The sequence below is a fragment of the Carettochelys insculpta genome, chromosome 3 (genome assembly GCF_033958435.1).
Source record: "Carettochelys insculpta isolate YL-2023 chromosome 3, ASM3395843v1, whole genome shotgun sequence".
Taxonomy (NCBI): Eukaryota; Metazoa; Chordata; order Testudines; family Carettochelyidae; genus Carettochelys; species Carettochelys insculpta.
Window position 1 is genome coordinate 34536736 of NC_134139.1, and position 19325 is coordinate 34556060.

At 44.3% G+C, this 19325-nt stretch overlaps 1 protein-coding gene across 2 annotated transcripts in view; it reads left to right on the forward strand.

Annotated features, from left to right (window-relative positions):
- Positions 1-19325, forward strand: part of MTA3 (metastasis associated 1 family member 3) — a 178072-nt gene that overhangs the window by 35536 nt on the left and 123211 nt on the right. For both annotated transcript variants that reach the window (XM_074989605.1, XM_074989606.1), the window contains exon 4: positions 11495-11621. In XM_074989605.1, the coding sequence (XP_074845706.1) occupies positions 11495-11621 (127 nt within the window). The remainder of the gene's footprint in view (positions 1-11494; positions 11622-19325) is intronic.

A 19325-nucleotide genomic window follows, 5' to 3' on the forward strand; every position in this document is an offset into this window, starting at 1 on the left:
TTGAATTACTAGAATTTGGTACAGGACAGTCACTCTAATATTACAGTAATCCCTTGAGTTACATGGAGTTTGCATCCCTGGGGTTTGGAGATCGCCAGAACTCACCTGGCTGTGGGGAGTGGGCAGCTGGTGGAAGCTGTGGAGCAGCAGCGCTCTGCCGCTGTTCCAGCTGCCCACTTCCCCTGGCTGGGAGAAGCCACACGGCTGCCAGCTCCAGCTGCCAGCTTCTGCCAGCTGAGAGGGCACACAGCTGCTTGCAGCGTGGTTTCTCCCATGTGGGAGAAACAGCACCACAAGAAGGTGTGTGCCCAGTGGGCTCTCCCAGCTGGGGGAACCGGGTGCTGGGGGTTTTTGGGGAGGCAGTTTAGATTCACACTTAACTCATGTTAATGCGAGTTAGGTGCAAATTGTAATCACACTTCTCAAGGGTTTACTGTATTTCATTAAAATATTTGTTGAATTGGAATTGGGTCTTTTCTCTCTGCCTGTGTGCTGCAACTGAGTTGGTGTTAGAAAGGGAAATAAGCTTTCTGTTTCCTTCTTCCAGTGTCCAGCCAGAGGAGAGTTTTTTTGCAATTTTCCCTAGGTTAGTGCCCTTCCACTCCACTCATCAGGATAGTTTTTATGTGAATGGAAAGCTCTACTTCATGTAAACCTGGCAGGTAGTATTCTGAGAGAGGAAATTGATGACCTCCTAACGCTTGAGGAAGTTTGTTACCATGCTTTTCTTCAGATGGATCAAAGATGCTGATGTTTTGGGTGGAAACCTGACTTTCAAGTGTAGCTGCATTCAAACATGACTATTTTTCTTTTGTTGGACCATTAAGCAGATTGGGCACATATTCTACGTTGTTTCCCCAGTCTTTCATGCTGGCACTTTTATCTGCCACTCATGATGTGTCCGTCCTGCTCTCAACATAACTCACTCAAGTTATTGCTTGTTTCAGGCTTATATTGCTTGCTCTTAGTACGCAGATTTTGATAATGCAGTTCCTCGAAAATTGTAAGTATTTAGCACATAATCAGGCAAATCGGAAGACAATCTCCAACCTTCTGTATTCCAGAAGGGGTAGTGATGTTTAGCCAGTGTGGCACTGCCAACCAACTGCAGGACTTTGCTACTCAGAGACTGAGATGTCACCAAACAGTAACTGGCACTTAGGGAATCAAATGTTGCACATGCTGGGAATCTGTAGGTATGCCAGTAATTCAGAGGGCAAGGTGCGTGGCGTAATATCTTGTATTGGACCATCTTCTGGTGACAGAGAGACACAAGCTTTTGAGCTTACGCAGAGCTGAAGAACTCTCTCACTAACAGCACTTAGTACAATAAAAGGTATAACCTCACCCCCATTCTCTTTCTAATATCTAGCCTTGCTAACTGCCTAATCACACAACCCCCAGTCCCTTCCCCCTTTCCTTGCCCCACTCACTCCATTCCCCCATCCCCATCCCCATTGTTCGCTCTGCCCTACCCTCTTTCACTTTCACCGGGCAGGGACAGGCTCTGGAGTGTGCGAGAGGGCTCTGAGCTGGAGCCAAGGGGTTTTGAGAGTGGGAGGGGGCTCTGGGTGAAGCCTGTGGAAGACAATTGTGGTGTAGAAGAGTGATGCGGGACACCAGCTCTGGGAGAGTTTGGGTGCTGGAGGGGGCTCAGGACTATGGCAGGGGATTGTGTTGAGGAAGTGGCTTGGGCTCTGGTACCTGTCCGAGAGCTGGTGTGAGGGTTTGGGATGTTGGCTCAGGGCTTGGGCAGAGGGTTGCAATATGGGAGGACATGAGGGGCATGGCCTCTGGCTGGGAGGTGCTTACCTCTGGTGGCTCCTGGTCAGTGACTCAGGAGGGCCAAGGTAGGCTCCCTACCTGCTGTGGACCGACCCACTCTCAGAAGTGACTGGCATGCCCCTGTGCTCCTGGGGGATCTGCGTGGCTCCATGCGCTGCCCTGATTTGCTAGCACTGCCTCTGCAGCTCTCATTGGATCACAGTTTCTGGCCAATGGAAGCTGTGCAGTCTGGCCAGGGGTCATGGGCGGAGATCCTTCCCCACCCCCCGCCCAGCTCAGGGGCTTTGAGGACTTGTCTGCCTCTTCTGGGAGTAGTATGGGGCTATAGGAAGCAGGGAGCCTGCCTTAGCCCTTCTGTGACACTGACTTGTGCTGATGGATTTTAGCAGCCTAAAATCTGCTTGTCTAGCTTCAGTGCCTTCCAGGAGACTCCTGGAGAAGCGGGTGGTTGGCAGTGCTGATAATATCCTGGGGCAGAGACAGCTACACCACCACTTCATACAGTGATTAAGAGGGTAAGACACTGAGATGCAGCTCTGATGTGTACACAAGTGCATCACTCTTTAAGGTCCTAAATCAGCTGCACAGCCGTGAAATCCCATTTAATTTAATGTGAATTCAAAGTGAAAAACATATTTAAAATGTGCTGAACTGAGACCCCTGTTGAAAAAAAAAAAAAAAAAAAAGTGGTTTTTGTTCTTTGTCCCCCCGCCCCCTCCCCCGGTCATCAAGGGATTGATTGCAATATATTATTCTATGCTCTGAGCAACGTGTTGCCTCTCCAAATGCTAGATCTTAGAAATGCCAGAATGGAAAGGATTAAGGTGAGTTCCCTATGGTGCTTTGGAGAAAAACTAAAAGAACAAGAGTTCTGTTTTTTTCTGAGAGGACAAGGTCACAGATATTGTTTGTAACTGCTAGAACAAAAGCAACAAAAAAAAAAAAAAAAAAACCCTGAGCAACAAAATCCCAATTCTAAATTTCACAGTTGTAAAACTGTGTAATCCGTGCATAAACACTCACAAGAACAAAGATGAGCTTTCTGACTTCACCAAGCCTGTCAAATACTTATTCATAGTGTAACTATGTATGTTGATAATGTGTTACATACCTAGGTTTGACTAATGCACAGTTTTCTGTTGACCCATGAGTTTTATTTTTTCTTTTCAACTGTCTGTGACATAAAATAAACATTTCACTGTAGATTGCAAACCTAGATACTTTCTTCAATTCTGTGTTTCCTGCCCAGGGGTTGCAGTGTAGGAAGACTTCAATTTGCTTGAGTGATAAGGTTGCCTACTAAAGGAGCTTTCCATACACAATCACCAGGTTAATCTGGAATTAAAGTACAAGTGATGTAAAGTAGGAGTATTTAAGTGTATGTATATTTACTCTTCTTTTTTTCCCCTATTTAACCTTAAAAGAGACATACACAAATATATTGATGCCAGAATGGCACAATTTTGAAGTTCTTTGTCCCCTGTGTATTAAATGAAGAAAATGATAACAGCAAGACTTTATCGAACTGGGAGTCATATACACATGCAGATTATGTTACGTGAATCAAAAAAGAGAACAAGAACTGGTGTACCTGGTGCTGAAAGAGATCAGAGCACATGTAGGAGTCTGGCTGGAGTAATATGGGTCAAGCACTTCAGTCCCTTGTCATGGTTTAATACCTGGTCTTGTAGGTTATTGAAAAGATAAATTACCAACCTCTAGGTAAAATAATCAGCAAGCTGATGTACTAGGAAAAAGAAGCTGTTGGATGAGAAGACAGTTAAGGGGCGTAGGAAGATCTCTTAGAGCTCCTAGGGGAAACCCAGGGGAGGTTGTGTTGCTGATTTTTTCATAAGACCTTTGAAATAAAAGGGTAAAATGGCAGCATTCTCATTAGGATTCGTCCATCAGAGGATCATCCCTTCCAGCTGGCACAGGAGGGAGCCCTCAGTAGTCTGTCCTTGGGTGCAAACTGCTGTTGAAGGGGTGAACTTTCTGAGATAGCCAAGTACAATCTACAGTGCACAATTAAACTTTAACTATAAAGCTAAATTGAAAACTGAAGTACTCAAATGCACAGCCTGTACTCCAACCTCTCACTTCTTCATGGACAAATAACTCAGTATAGGCTTGACCAGTATACGCACACCTATTTGGATTTTATAAATAATAAGTAGTCCTGTAGTACCTTAAATACTAACAAATGTATTAGGTGATATGCTTTTGTGGGTAAGACCCATTTTCTCAGATTTTGGACTTACGTTTGTACAGTTGAGGTTTTACATTCAATGTGCTTTAGAGGAGCTTTGTAGTGTGCTTTTGTGCTTTAATTATATGTTTGAAATGCAAGGGAGTTGTGGGATAGAGGAGTCTGAACATGTCTGCAGACATACAAGTTATACTGGTTTCGCTTAAATAGTGTAGTTAAACTGGTGCAGCTTAGTGTGACAAATTCATCAAATTTAGAACTGGTTATATTGGTTTATTCTGTGATCGCAAATTCACTAGTGCAAGAAAAACAGACACAAGTCAGACTTAAACGGATGTAAGTGTGTCCATATGCAAAATTGAGCTGATTTAAATTTGAATAAAATCACGCAATTTTAAGTCTGTATAAGTTGGTGTGTCATCAGCTAGGTGAAAGAAAGCAAGACAGTAAACACTCGATTTTACAGACCCCTATTTAGGGCACTGTGGAAACAAAGGATGTCCCCCTCGTTCCTGAAGTCTGCTGGGGTCTTCCCCGCCAAAAAAAATCTGCCCCCCCCCCACCAAAAAAAAAAAAACAAAACCTTGAGAGGCTTACTGCTGCCATGACCTGGAGGAGCCACCACCTCCTCCACTGGAGCTGCCATTCACTCCTCTCACTGGGGCGGAGCACATACACAGTCAGATTGGTACTTGCATATGTGCCGCACCCCTGGTGGGAGGAGCATGTAGTGGCTCCAGCAGCGGCACCTCCAGCTGTGCAGTGGCCTGTGCTGCCACGAACGACAGGGCAACTCCAGCCGCATGTGGTAGGGTCCAGCGGCTCCTCCAGTGGCAGCAGCTCTGGTGAGAGGCAGGGTTTTTTTTTTTGTTTTTGTTTTTTTTGGCGGGGTGCGGAGAACTGGGCCTGGGGGGAGTGAGTGGGCAGTAAACCCTCTTATGTAAGGACTTTCGAGCTTTTGTAGGGAAGACACAGTTCTTCAGATTCTGGGGTAGAAGTACTTTCCCTGCTTCCTCACTTCTGCTCCAGAATCTGAACAAGTGGGTCTTACCCACGAAAGCACATTACCTAGTAGATAAAATTGTGAAGGACCAGGGAGGTGGAAACTAGGAGTCCAGCTCTTTGGCTTTCTCCAGTGCAGAAATGAGGGTGTACCATCTTCATTTCTTCTGTGCCCCTCCAGGTGGTCTCCCCATTGAGGCTACATCTGGATTGCCGAGAATGGTCAGCAAAAGATACGCAAATTGTGCAATGCATGTGTGTATCTTTTGATAATAGTTCTGTCAGGGCCAGTGTTGGAAAGCTCCCTCTATCGAGACATCCGTCTTCCTTGTGGAATGAGGTGTACAGGAATGTCATCAGAAAGCTCCCAACCAGCAGATCTCTTCCAACACATCTGCAGTCTGGACACAGCCTGAGAGTGACTGTGTAGGAGGACAATGACTCCTGTTCTTCCCCAGCCTGGCCAGACCAGCAGCAGGGAGTGCCAGGAATTGCGACTCTCGAGGAATGCGAAGGATAACGAGAAAAGTTTCTATAAGCATGTTAGCAAGAAGAAGGTGATCAGAGAGGGTGTGGGGCCCCTACTGGATGAGGGAGGTAACCCAGTGACAGATGATGTAGGAAAAGCTGAAGTACTTAATGCTTTCTTTGCTTCTGTCGTCACGGACAAGGACAGCTCCCAGACTAATGTGACAAGTGATGCACTGTGGGATGAAGGTGGACAGCCTTTGGTGGGGAAAGAACAGGTTAGGAGCTATCTAAAAAAGCTAAACGTACATAAATCCATGGGCCCGGACCTAATTCATCCGAGGGTTCTGAGGGAGTTGGCATATGTCATTGAGGAGCCCTTGGCCATTATCTTTGAAAAGTCCTGGAGATCGGGAGAGATTCTGGATGATTGGAAAAAGGCAAATGTAGTGCCCACCTTTAAAAAAGGGAAGAAGGATGATCCAGGGAACTATAGGCCGGTCATTCTTACATTAGTCCCTGGAAAAATCATAGAGGGGGCTCTTCAGGGAAGTAATTTTGAGGCACTTGAAGAAGGGGAAAGTGATCAGGAATAGTCAGCATGGATTCATGAAGGGCAAGTCATACCTGACCGATCATCCCAAATTACACGTACTACATGATGGGGTCAAATTTAGCTACGACAGATCAGGAAAGGGATCTTGGAGTTATAGTGGATAGTTCTCTGAAGACATCCACGCAGTGTGCAGCGGCAGTTAGTAAGGCAAATAGGATGTTAGGAATTATTAAAAAAGGGATCGATAATAAGACAAGAGATATCATACTTCCCCTATATAAAACTATGGTACGCCCACATCTTGAGTACTGTGTGCAGATGTGGTCTCCTCACCTCAAAAAAGATATATTGGCATTAGAAAAGGTTCAGAAAAGGGCGACTAAGATGATTAGGGGTTTGGAACGGGTCCCATATGGGGAGAGGCTAGAGAGACTGGGACTTTTCAGTTTGGAAAAGAGGCGATTGAGGGGCGTTATGATAGAGGTATATAAAATCATGAATGGTGTGGAGAAAGTGAATATAGAAAACTTATTTACCTTTTCCCATAATACAAGAACTAGGGGACACCAAATGAAATTGATGGGTAGTAGGTTCAAAACTAATAAAAGGAAATTTTTCTTCACACAGCGCACAGTCAACCTGTGGAACTCCTTGCCCGAGGAGACTGTGAAGGCCAGGACTCTATTAGGGTTTAAAAAAGAGCTTGATAAATGTTTGCAGGTTAGGTCCATAAATGGCTATTAGCCAGGGATAAAGTATGGTACCCCTAGCCTTCAGAACAAGGGCAAGAGATGGATGGCAGGAGATAAATCACTTGATCGTTGTCTTCTGTTCTCCTTCTCTGGGGCACCTGGCATTGGCCACCGTCGGCAGATGGGATGCTGGGCTGGATGGACCTTTGGTCTGGCCCAATATGGCCCTTCTTATGTTCTTATGTTCTTATGATCTGATTAGTTTCTACAATGAGATAACTGGCTCTGTGGATAGGGGAAAATCAGTGGATGTGATTTATCTTGACTTCAGCAAAGCTTTTTATATGGTCTCCACAATATTCTTGTCAGCAAGTTAAAGCAATGTGGATTGGATAAATGGATGGTAAGATGGATAGAAAGCTGGCTAGAAGGTTGGGTCCAGCAGGTAGTGATCAACGGCTCGATGTCGGGATGGCAGTCGGTTTCTAGTGGAGAGCCCCAAGGTTCAGTTCTGGGTCCTGTTCTGTTCAACTTATTAATCAGTGACCTGGATGAGGGGTTGGATTGCACCCTCAGCAAGTTTGCGGATGACAACAGGCTAGGGGCCGAGGTAGATACCCTGGGAGGGTAGGGGTAGGGTCCAGAGTGACTTAGACAAATTGGAAGACTGGGCTGCAAGAAATCTGATGAGGTTCAATAAGGACAAGTGCAGAGTCCTGCACTTGGGACGGAAGAAGTCCAAGCAATGTTACAGGCTAAGGTCCGACTGGCTCAGTAGTAGTTCTGCAGAAGGGGACCTGGGAGTTGTAGTGGACGAGAATCTGGACATGAGTCAACAGTGTGCCATTGTAGCCAAGAAGGCTCATGTTATATTAGGTTGCATCAAGAGGAGCATTGCCAGTAGATCCAGAAAAGTGATTGTTCCTCTTTATTCGGCTTTGGTGAGGCCGCATCTGGAGTATTGTGTCCAGTTCTGGGCCCCCATTTATAGGAAGGATGTGGATACACTGGAGAGGGTCCAGCGGAGGGCGACCAAAATAATTAGGGGGCTAAAGCAGATGACCTATGAAGAAAGGTTGAGGGAATTGGGTCTGTTTAGTCTGCAGAACAGAAGACTGAAGGGGGACTTGATAACAGCCTTCAACTCACTGAAGGGAGGCTGGAGAGAGGCTGTGGTCACGGATGGCACAGTGGTCTCAAGTTGTGGCTGGAAAGGTCCAGGTTGAACGTTAGGAAAAACTTTTTCACTAGGAGGGTGGTGAAGCATTGGAATGGTCTACCCAGGGAACTAGTGGAGTCTCCATCCCTGGAGGTGTTTGTCTCGCCTCAGCAAAGCCCTGGCTGGGCTGATCTGGTGGGTTTGGCCCTGCCTAGGGCAGGGGGCTGGTCTTGATGGCTTTTTTTAGGTCTCTTCCAGCTCTATTGTTCTATGATTCTATGAGGGGACATGACAACAGTTTTCCAGTACCTAAAATAGGGTTGGTTACAAGGAGAGGGCAGAAAAATTTGTTCTCCTTGTCCTTTGAGGATAGGACAAGAAGCAATGGACGTAAGCTGCAGCAAGGGAGTTTTAGGTTGGACATTAGGGCCGTGTCTACACGTGCACGCTACTTCGAAGTAGCGGTGCCAACTTCGAAATAGCGCCCGTCACGGCTACACGTGTTGGGCACTATTTCGAAGTTGAAATCGATGTTAGGTGGCGAGACATCGAAGTTGCTAACCCCATGAGGGGATGGGAATAGCGCCCTACTTCGAAGTTGAATGTCGAAGTAGGGCACATGTAGACGATCTGCGTCCCGCAACATCGAAATAGCGGGGTCCACCATGGCGGCCATCAGCTGAGGGGTTGAGAGAGACTCTCTCTCCAGCCCCTGTGGGGCTCTATGGTCATCGTGTGCAGCAGCCCTTAGCCCAGGGCTTCTGGCTGCTGCTGCCACAGCTGGGGATCCATGCTGCATGCACAGGGTCTGCAACCAGTTATCGGCTCTGTGTATCTTGTGTTGTTTAGTGCAACTGTGTCTGGGCGGGGCCCTTTAAGGGAGTGGCTTGCTGTTGAGTCTGCCCAGTGACCCTGTCTGCAGCTGTTCCTGGCACCCTTATTTCGATGTGTGCTACTGTGGCGTGTAGACGTTCCCTCGCAGCGCCTATTTCGATGTGGTGCTGCCCAACGTCGAAGTTGAACGTCGACGTTGCCAGCCCTGGAGGACGTGCAGACATTATTCATCGAAATAGACTATTTCGATGTCGCTACATTGAAATAAGCTATTTCGATGTAGCGTGCACGTATAGAGGTAGCCTAGGAAAAACTCCGTAACTGTCAGGGTGGTTAAACACTGGAATAAATTGCCTAGAGAGGTTGTGGAATCTACATCACTGGAGATATTTAAGTGCAGGTTAGATAAACATCTGTTGGGGATGGTCTAAACGGTGCTTGGGCCTGCCATGAGGGCAGTGGACTGGACTCGATGACCTCTCGAGGGCTCTTCTAATTCTAGTGTCCTATGATTCTGTAACAGTTTTAAAACAACATTTGAATAGTGTGCTGTGTGGGGTGTCTCATGTACAGAAAATAAATGTTTGCTTTTTCCCTTCATGATTGACATATTTTTCTTTTAACAAACCATTTTTCCCTTTCCAATTTCATTTCTTTTCAGTAGTGTAGAAATCTGTGCAAATGTAAACTTTTAAGTTGCCTTGATGTCTGGTACATTGGCTGAACGCTAACAGTAAAATTTTACACAGACTAAATGAAGGAAGTAGTTACCATAGTAGTACTGTGGCAACAGCTAGACCTGCTGCTGTCAGGGTACCCCGGTGTATTCAGTGGTAGCTTGGCTCTGCTATTTTAGCTAGACCACATGAAAGGGCTATAGTCTCAACAGTGTGTGTGACACCGTGTGTGTGAGTGCCAGCGTCAGAACTGAGAAACCTGCAGACTCAGGCTTTGCAGGAAACATTTACTTAATTCTTTGTAATAGAGTATGTAAGTATTAATACGTAATGTAACATGTAAGTATTATGCTTATGGGGAATGCACAAGATCTGTTTCAGGGGAAAAGTCAATATACCTCCTTAAATGAAAACACAGCATGAAAAGCAGCATGTGCATGCAGACACGCACACAGGCCCCGAGGTGCTGTACAGGAGTGAACCCAGAGTTTCCTGCAAAAGCATCACATTTTATGCTTCTAAATTTCCATATGAGTCTATGGGTTTTGCAGCGTTATGCTTCAATCCTTTATCCTTAAGTCGTGTGAAGGGTAGAGGTGTTACCCCAGTTATCCTTTGGTTATTGTCAGGCTTCCCATTTTTATCTCGTTTGTTGTCTTAACCTTGGAGACAGGCAGGCACTCCCAAAGGTATCAGTTCTACTAATTTGTTCAGCCTCAGACACTCTGGATGTTTTCTGATCATCTTCTCCAGTTTTCCTCTTCTTGACCATCTGGACATTTGTGTTGGCTTTCACACACACATTCTTCACTCACCAAATAATATTGGGAAAATTTCAGACAAAGGATTACGTAGTTACAAAAGAAATAACAAAAGATTTAGTTTGCAGTGCAGATGAGGCACAACTTAATTTGTGAAGCTATCAAGAAGAAAGGGTGAGTTGAAGAGTGAAACAGAGAATTGTACAGAACTGGTATGCAAATCATTGTATAGGATGGGGTGGCCAACCCACAACTCTCGAGCCACATGTGGCTCTGTGAGCCTTTAAATGTGGTTCCTCCTCAGAGACGCATGCTGGGAGTACTCTCCATCTCTGTGCATGTGCCCTGGCACTAGGTGGGAGAAGCGTGTGGTGGTAGCCCCAGTGGGTATAGTGAGTCGTAGGCATCTGGAGTGGAGGGGCTGGGGGTGCCTGTCTCTGTGGGAGGGCACTGAGTTACAGCAGGAGGAGGCTGGGGATGCCTGGCTCTGAGGGAGGGTGGGCATTCATTTAGAGTGGGGTGGGGGCAGAGCACTGAGTTAGAGCTAGAGGGAGCTGGGGGTGCCTGGCTGCAGAGGAGGGGAAGGGGATTGGGTTAGCATTGGGTTAGAGCAGGAGGCTGGGGGTGCCGGGCACTGGAGGAGGGGGATGGCTCTGATTTTAAAGATTAAAAGATTTTCTTGAATTAAATGTGTGCCCTTCTAATTACAGTGCTATATCAGCACTTATTATTGTTTTAATAAAAACAGATTCTGTTGATGTTTAAAATTATGTCCTGCTTTCTTCTGTTCTGTTAGAAATACTGCCAACTTTCAAGACTTACTGTTACCTGACAGTACAGGTACAAATTATAATAACTGAAGTCAGGGGTCTTAATTTTGTTTCTCTGCAGTTTTACAGTGTACATTTGATAGTACTTTTGTTTACAGGAAGTTTGGCTGTTTTGTTGACCGTGCGTGCTGTTTCTGCTGTGATTTCACCAGAAACAGTAGCAGCAGAGCTAAACCTGAACATTAGGCAAAGCAGTGGGCAGCTTTGTGCACAGAGAGGAAAAGAGGGAAGGAGGTTCAAGAGGAAAGGTGAAGTCTGGTAGAGATGCTCTTGCAGCCATCTGAAGGGTGCCTAACCACAAACAGAGGAATAGAAAAGATCATTTTAAAAGGAATTAAATTATGTTTAAAAGATTATTTTCCTCGTTATTAGTCTGCATAAAAAGGCAACTGGTTTTATAAGTGATGAAGAACATTTTTGTAGCATTCAGGAAGGTGGCCTAGAAGGTTTTGAAAAAGTATATGTTCACAATGGTACGACACAGCAGAGCTAACTGCACCCTGTCTTCTACCCTTGTGCAGAAGAAGTTGAAGAAGAGTCTGAAACTACAAACGAGGTCGATTTGACTGATAAGCAGAAACATCAGTTGAAACACAGAGAGCTCTTTCTTTCTCGCCAGTATGAGTCCCTTCCTGCAACACACATCAGGTAAGCAAGTGTTAAGAGAGTCTAATTTTTTGGATTGGAGTGGGTTGTCCACTCTACCCACCGGTGCAGCTGTAGTCAATTTGGGGATGGAGCTGGAGTCCTGCGTGGTTGTGATTGCAATCCTGAGCTGTTTGTGGGAGGATATGTGCAATGTGTTTATCAACATACCTAAAAGACACAATGGCTGGATTTGGCTAACTCTTGAAAGAGAATTTCTGCTGTCATGTCCTTAGAGATCTTTTGAATTTAAACATAAAACTTGTAACTTGGGGATTTAAATTTGTCAACCTTCTACCCCTACTTCCTTCATTTTTAAGTCCTCTGACACTACTTCTGAGTGAAGCAGAAAAAAATTGTGGTTGGTTTCATGCTGGTAAATGGCTATGGATGTAGGAACTGGTGCAGGGGGTTCTTCGTGTTCATTGGGAGGGGATCTAGAAACCAGAAGAGATGCAGTACTAAACAGCAATGGCAAACAGAAGAGAAGGATACAATTATAGGCTGGCAACGAAAGGCAATTTTTGCTCTCCTAGTACAGCCAACCTAATCTGTCACTCGAGAAATCATCAGTAGTTGGAAGCTCATCCACCTTGGTCAAAGGAAATACCTTGCATTGCTCAGGAGAGGACATTAGTTGGCTAGTGAATAGAACGCAGGACTGGCTGTTGAATAGAACAAAAAGTCTTTCCCCACTCTCTCTCAGCCTCACTTAGCCTCTATACCTCACTTTCTACATCTGTGGGTTGTTTACACAGGAAGTTATAGGACAGCAAGCAAGTGAAAGTACCTTTGCGTGTTTTAGTTTGATACATTTTAAAGTGTTCTAATATAAACTACCAAGGGCACTTCCAGTGCACGGTAGGTGTGTCCAAAGGAGGAGTTACTGTAGCATAGGTGGTCTGCTGTAAATTCGCACCTAACTCATTGCACAGTTACTCCCCATAGACAAGCCCTGTGAAATGGAGATATTAATGCTTACTCAATTTTTCATCTAACTTTGAAATCTGTACATGAAAATCACCATTAAGTATCATCATTTATTGCAAGAGAACTCCTGCTGTAGAAGAACAAATGACCTTTACTCACCAGCTCCAAGAACAAGTAGATTACAATGTCACTAGCACTCGCTTCACAAGTCACCTCATAAAATACCACACTATGTTGTAGTAGTTACCCAATGTGGCACACACATACAGAGTCTGGTATTTTCCTCTACATCTAAGCAGAAGTTAGTAATGTTGTATCGTGTGAGTGCATGTGCACATTACGAAGACCTTAGTTACCTTTACCTTCCTGAACAATTGCATGTGGTATAACGAATTTCCAAAATGAAACTACCTTTGTCAAAATGAATAGTCTTGGTATGGAATTGTCCTGGCTTTGAATGGTGCTTATTAATTTACACCAAGGCTGGGGAACCCTTTTTGGCTTGGGGACCACTGATCCATAGACAAATTAGACAGAGGCCATGTAAGTAAGAAGCCCCCTTCCCTTCTCGCCCTCCCCCCAACCCCAAATTCCAACCAGCCAAAAAAGCCAAACCCTCTCACTGATGTGGTCCCTGGCTGAAAAACACTTCACTCATTCCTCTCACACACCAGCCCCAGGGGCCAGGGTAGTACCTTTTGTGGGCTCCTTTCAGTTCTGGGGGCTGGCGTGCAAGGGGGGAATGAAGGGTTCAGTGTGGAAGGAAGTGGGCTTGGGGTGTGGGGTCTAGGCGGGCAGGAGGATATAGAAGTAGGCTGGGAATTCGGGGTGTGAACGGGAGAGAAGGTGCAAGACTAGGCTGGGGGTGGGCAGTCTGGGCTGGAGTGGAGTGCAGAAGAGGGGTGTGATCTGAGTGGGAGAGGGGTGCAAGAAGGTTTGGGGTGTGGGGTCTGGGCAGGAGGAGTGAGGGTGGGGGTGAGGGATCTGAGAGGGAGGGGACAGGAGCAGTATGCAGGTGGGGACTTGGGTAGGAGGGAGGGAAGGTACAGGATGGGGTGGGAGTGGGGGTCTGGATGGGAGGGGTGCAGGAGCCATCCAGGGGCATGGGATCTGACTGATGGGGGTACAGCTTACCTTTGCAGAGCCCCTGGATGCACATGGCTTTGTGTCCCCTCCCCCAGCTTCCAGACTTTGTCCTCCACTGCTCTGATTGGCTGAAATTCTTTTCTCAGTTACTTTAGGCTCCCAGTCCTAATGCAGAGCTTGTAAACTGTCCGACACCACCTCCCATGATGAAAACTGCCTATGTTGGTACACTTGTAATTTAAAGGAATAGCACTATTTCACACTGCACCATATGTATGGTATTTATTTTCATGGGCAAACAACTTGCTAGTTAAAAAGCTTTTAATAATGTAATTGATTACAGTTTTCTTGGTTTTGTTACTCCTTCTTTCCTGGCTTAGGTTCACTCAGGGTTTGCCTACGCTTAGGGGAAGATCAACTCATTGGTGCCAATCTTTTGGGGTTAGATTTAGCATGCTTAGTATAGCTGCACTAAATTAAACTGTTACGACACCGCTGTTGACCCCAGTAGTCCTGGCACTTGCAAGGCATAAGGGAAGTTGGCAGGAGAACTGTTCCCCTCTACCTCCCACTGTGTGGGCAGTGGCAAAAATCTATTTTAGTATGTCCACTCCAGCTATGCAATTCTCATAGCTGGATTTGCATATTTAAAATTGACTTTACCACCTAGTGTAGACCTGGCCTCTGTTCTGTTCCTTTATGGTATAACTTCTTTTTCTTAAATTACTGAAATGTCGTATTCTGCCTTAGCGCTAATTTACTTTTTTTGTTTAGCATATAAATTTTCCTGAAATGTAAATTTGGGGAATGTACTTTGAAGATTATAGACCTTGGGTCTCATTCTGGTTTACACTAATGCTTCTTTATACTATGATGGTAACCCTGAAGTGGGTGTAACTTGAAGACTTCTGTCAGTCTATAAGTGAAAAGAGAATCAGGTGTGCAGAGTTCAAACTTGTATATTTTTATTTCTTCTACATTTGTCTGGTTACAGATTAATTCGGACAGTTTTTCTGAAGCAAAATAAAATAAATGATGGCTGAGCACCCCCTTTTTAAATTCTTTATTTGAAACCATATAAATGAGATGGAGCCATGAGCTCAAGGATTAATGTTTTACAAAGGGTCTGCTGTTAGTTAGGGTATGTCTGCCCTGCAGTTAGTCATCTGCAGATGGCTGATGCCAGGTGACCCAGGAGAGGGGCCTGTTTAATTTTGGTGTAGATGTATGGGGTTTGGGCTGCAGCCTGAACACTGGGACATTCCCATCTCACGGTCCTAAAGTCCAGGTTCCAGCATGAGCACAAACATCTGTACTGCAGGTAAACAGCATCTTAACTAGAGCCCTGCATGGGCCAGCTACAGGTGTCTAATTGCAGTGTAGACATTCCCATAGTTCCATTTAAGAAGGCATGCCTCTCACTAACTTCCCCTCTGCGCTTCTCACTGCATTGCTATACTCCAGTTTGATTTTGTTATTTAAATGAATCCTAGGATGTTGAAAGCAAGGGGTAAATCGTGCCTAACTGAATGCTGGTTAATTTGACCAGCTAACCATAACCAGTTTCTTATTTGACAAGCACAAGGCACTAACTGTAATGAATAAAGTCTAGATATCTTACACTTTTCCAATAGGCCTATTTTTAAGATACCAACCCTAATGTTTTGTCTCCAGGAAACTGTAAAGAGAACTTAGTCTATTTAGAACTAGTGTGCATCTGAGAGTTTAATATAGTACATTATAGTTGTGTTACATTAGTTTTCTTATTAACTTATAGGAAGCTTAATAACACAGCATCTATGCTGTTTTTTAGCCATAATTTGATCTGTTCAGCCATGACATTTAAATTGGTCTTTTGGTGTAATTGCTACCTAAGCAAACATGCTAGAAAATAATGTATGTGTGCAGTGACTTGAGTAAGAGATGATGGATACGATGTTTACTGAATAAACAGTTTTATTTTGTTTCTTCCTGTGATGTTTCTGCTTTTAATTGTTTATTGTTTGTGATGTTCCTACTCTTCAATATAACTTGTAAGGTTCAAACTGTTTAGTATGTTTAGAGAATAAGTTAACGTAACTATTCTGTAGGATTGATGACCAGAATTTGTTTTATTTTGTTTTTCTTTTTCTTTTTATGGTCCCAAGAGTTGAGGGAATTGGGAAAGCGTGCATATGTTTAGGCTTTCTTAGAGGATTGAATTAATCTCTGAAACCTTTTACAATTGCTCTCTGAACCTAATTATTTAAAAATATTCCTTAGCAACTATTTGAAGGGACATTGTTATTACTATTAACTTATTCAACCCTATGAATAGTTGCTTTTTCGTGGTCTGTGTTTGATTTGTACCTTTTAATAAATTTTCTAGTTCAGTTATAATTTCTTGCTGTAATATGTCTTTGGCTTTTATGTACCTTGTTTCCTCAGGAATGCAGGTTAAGATAAGGTTAGCATCTTTCAGGTTGCCCAGTGGAACAATTTTAAAAAATCTTGTGGAATTTCATGCAGCAAGAGTTGTCTGGCATCAGTCTGCATGTTGTTTGGGAATAGCAAAATGGTTTAAAACCAATGAGTGTTTGTGAGAATGAGATTTCAAACAAGCATGATTGCTGATCTAAACATAATTGTTAAATATCTTTATTGGAAAATGTTAATTAATTAGTTACTAAATACAATTGTGTGTGTTTGTGTGGAGAAATTGATTTGGACAATTGGATAGTAATAATTCTCGTTATCACAGCTAGGTGAGAAACAATTACCATGACAGTATGAGGAAGAAATCTGGCAAGTTATTTAGTGGTCAGTATTTTCTTAGGTTGTGGTGGGAAGAGGTTTTGCCCCAAGGGCCGCATTAGGGTATAGACGTTGTACGTAGGGCTGTCTCTGCGGAAAGGAGGACTTGTCACTGCTCCTGGGAGTTGTGTAGCACCTGGCACGCTTGAGCTTGGCAAGTCCCAGACCTGCTTCTCAATAGGTTTTGAGGGCTGGATTAAAATGGTGGATAGGCTGGGTGTGTCCCATAGGCAATAGTTTGCTCTCCTTGATTTTAGGTCAGTTTTAGAAGGTTTTATCTTTCTCCCACCCAGGAGAGAAAAACAGCTGCTGTAAGCCAAAGGATTTGCTCTGTGCTCTTCAGACTCACAGCACGGACCTCTTGGACTTGAGCTGAAGAATCAGTTCACAGCAGAAGACACATGTTCTATATCAGGGGCTCTTCAGACATCAGTGCACCATTAACCGCTTCTGACAGCAAAAATTACTTGATGACCCCAGGAGGAGGAGCCCAAATCTGAGCCAGCCTGAGATCTGCTGCCTCATATGCAGTGGCCCAGTGCTGCTCTGGGCAGTCAGGCTAGCTAAAGCCGAAGTGCTTCAGCCCCAGGTAGGGCCTGTGACCTGAGCCCTACCTCTCAGGGCTGAAGTCTTTGGCCTTCAGCGCCAGCTGGTGGGGTTTGGGCTTTAACCCTGGACCTCGCTGAGTTTAAGACAGCCCTGGTGACCCCATTAAAATGGGGCTGCGACTCACCTTGGAGTCCTGACTCCCAGTTTGAGAATTTGGCATTTGTATGGACCAGCCCTTTGGACAGGGTGCAGTATTTGTCAGAAGGGGAAACAGCTATTTGTGTGACAGCAACGAAACTTTGAGTGCCAGGATCCTCGAGTTTTATTCCTGATGGTACTTAGCACTAAGGCTACAGGTCAGATTTTTAATCACATAGGTATGGTGCCTTCATTCTGAAGTGCAGTGTGGAGCAGATCTGACTCTGTCATATTATTCAGCTTTGTCTGCTGTGATATTGTGCAATCACTCCAGCATCTTATTTGTAAATGGGTAGGAATCTGAGCTCTGGCTCCCTAGAGCTTACGGCTTCACAGAAATATTAGGAGCACTCAGAGAAACAAATCAGACAAGAACTCTTAATTCACAGCCTGGCGCTCCATCATAAGGCCAAAGGGTATTTTGAGGGGGATAGTTTCTCTTCTCTTCTCTTCTCTTCTCTTTTGCAATATATGTGATTTTTATCCAAGATTCAGGCAGACATGGCGGTGTTGCCAAATGTGTGTATGTCACATCAGGTCTGTGACACTCAGCAAGTCTGTGTCAGGTAACTGCCTCCAGAGTAATGGGGAGCAGAGCATAATGTGAAAGGAGGAATTGCAGAGGGATGATGCCTGAGAACAGCAGGGGTGAGTAAGGAATAATGTAATTGTACCTTCAAGGTACCAGCAGCAGCTGTAAATTTTGCTGATCTTTGTCTTGCTCACTGGGGTATGACCAAGCAGCTACTCATATAGGTGCTAGTGAATACCTATTGGAGCCAGTAGATGAGGTTTGAGGGTCTTTGTCTGAGAAATGCAGAGATGTGGAAGGTTGCACTGTTCTTTCCTTTCCTATCGACAAAGAACATCCTGTGCTGTGGTCAGCACTGTTTTATGAAAGTGTAATTCACTTACAGGCAATGTTCCCTCTAACACAGGGGTCTGCAACATGCGGCTCTTTGTCGTCTTTGTGGTTCCCGATGCTATAATTGCAAAATTTAGAAAAACAAAAAACCCTCCTGATTATTTTTGATAAATGGTGAATATCTAAAAGCCCAGCAGTGAACGACTCATATCTAAGTAACAAACAATACGTGATCTTGAAACACTGGATGGACCCCCCGCTTTAATATGTGGGATGATACTGTGGCTGTGTTTTGATTGTGTTGCTAATTGCCTTGATCTTGAAAAGGAAAAGAAAGCATGCGGCATTCCTGCTGTGAAGGGCAACACACAGCGTAAGAAAGAAAACTCAAATTAAATGTGAAATAAAATGTTATAATTAAAGTGGGGTTGGAATGGCTTCATAAAAGAGGAAAGTCAAAGATGAAAAACAAGAATTTCAAACTGAATGGGCCCAATCCTTCACATTTATATCGTTCAGTGGAGCTCTCTTTCTGTCTCATTTGCACTGAGAAAGTCTCCAACAACAAAAAATGCAACTTTGAGAGGCATTTCCTCAAAAAACACACTACTTTCACCGAAGAGTATGTTGCTGGAGATTCTGTGGTGGGGGAGCCATGGAGGAGTTGGTATGCAAATCAGAACAAAGTGTGAACATATTCGCTAAATGGGTGAAATCACCACGTAGAGTAACTATGGCTAGTTTTGTGGCAACTCAAGAGATGGTGAAATGAGGAAAGTTGTTCATGGATGGTGGATTTATAAAAGAATGCTTTATCGAAGTATCAGAGCAGTTGCATACTGATTTCAAAAACAAGATTGTTCAGACTCTAGCATCCTCCAGAGAGAGAGAGAGAAGGTTTGGGAGTGAAAGTCAGGAAGACAGTTGTGTGTGAACACAGGTATAAAGTGTGAGGAAATAGAATGTGTAATAAATTTGTGGATGTCCTGCAGTAACCGTGTCATGTTACAAATCAGTGTGTTTGTGCTGTTGTTAAAATGGGGGTTATAAACAATATGGTTTGACGTTATTTATTAAGGACCGTCTCGTATTCATGTGTATTGTGACTCTTGAATTATTAATTTTTTTTTTTTTACTGAATTTGAAAAAAAAATGGCTTCTCTTGCTATTTTGGTTGCTGACCCCTGCTCTAAACTTTCCTTCCATGTACAGATTTTTTCCATCCATGTGTGGAATAAATTTTATGTGCATTGCAGAAAATGCAAAAGTGCACCACCTACAAAATC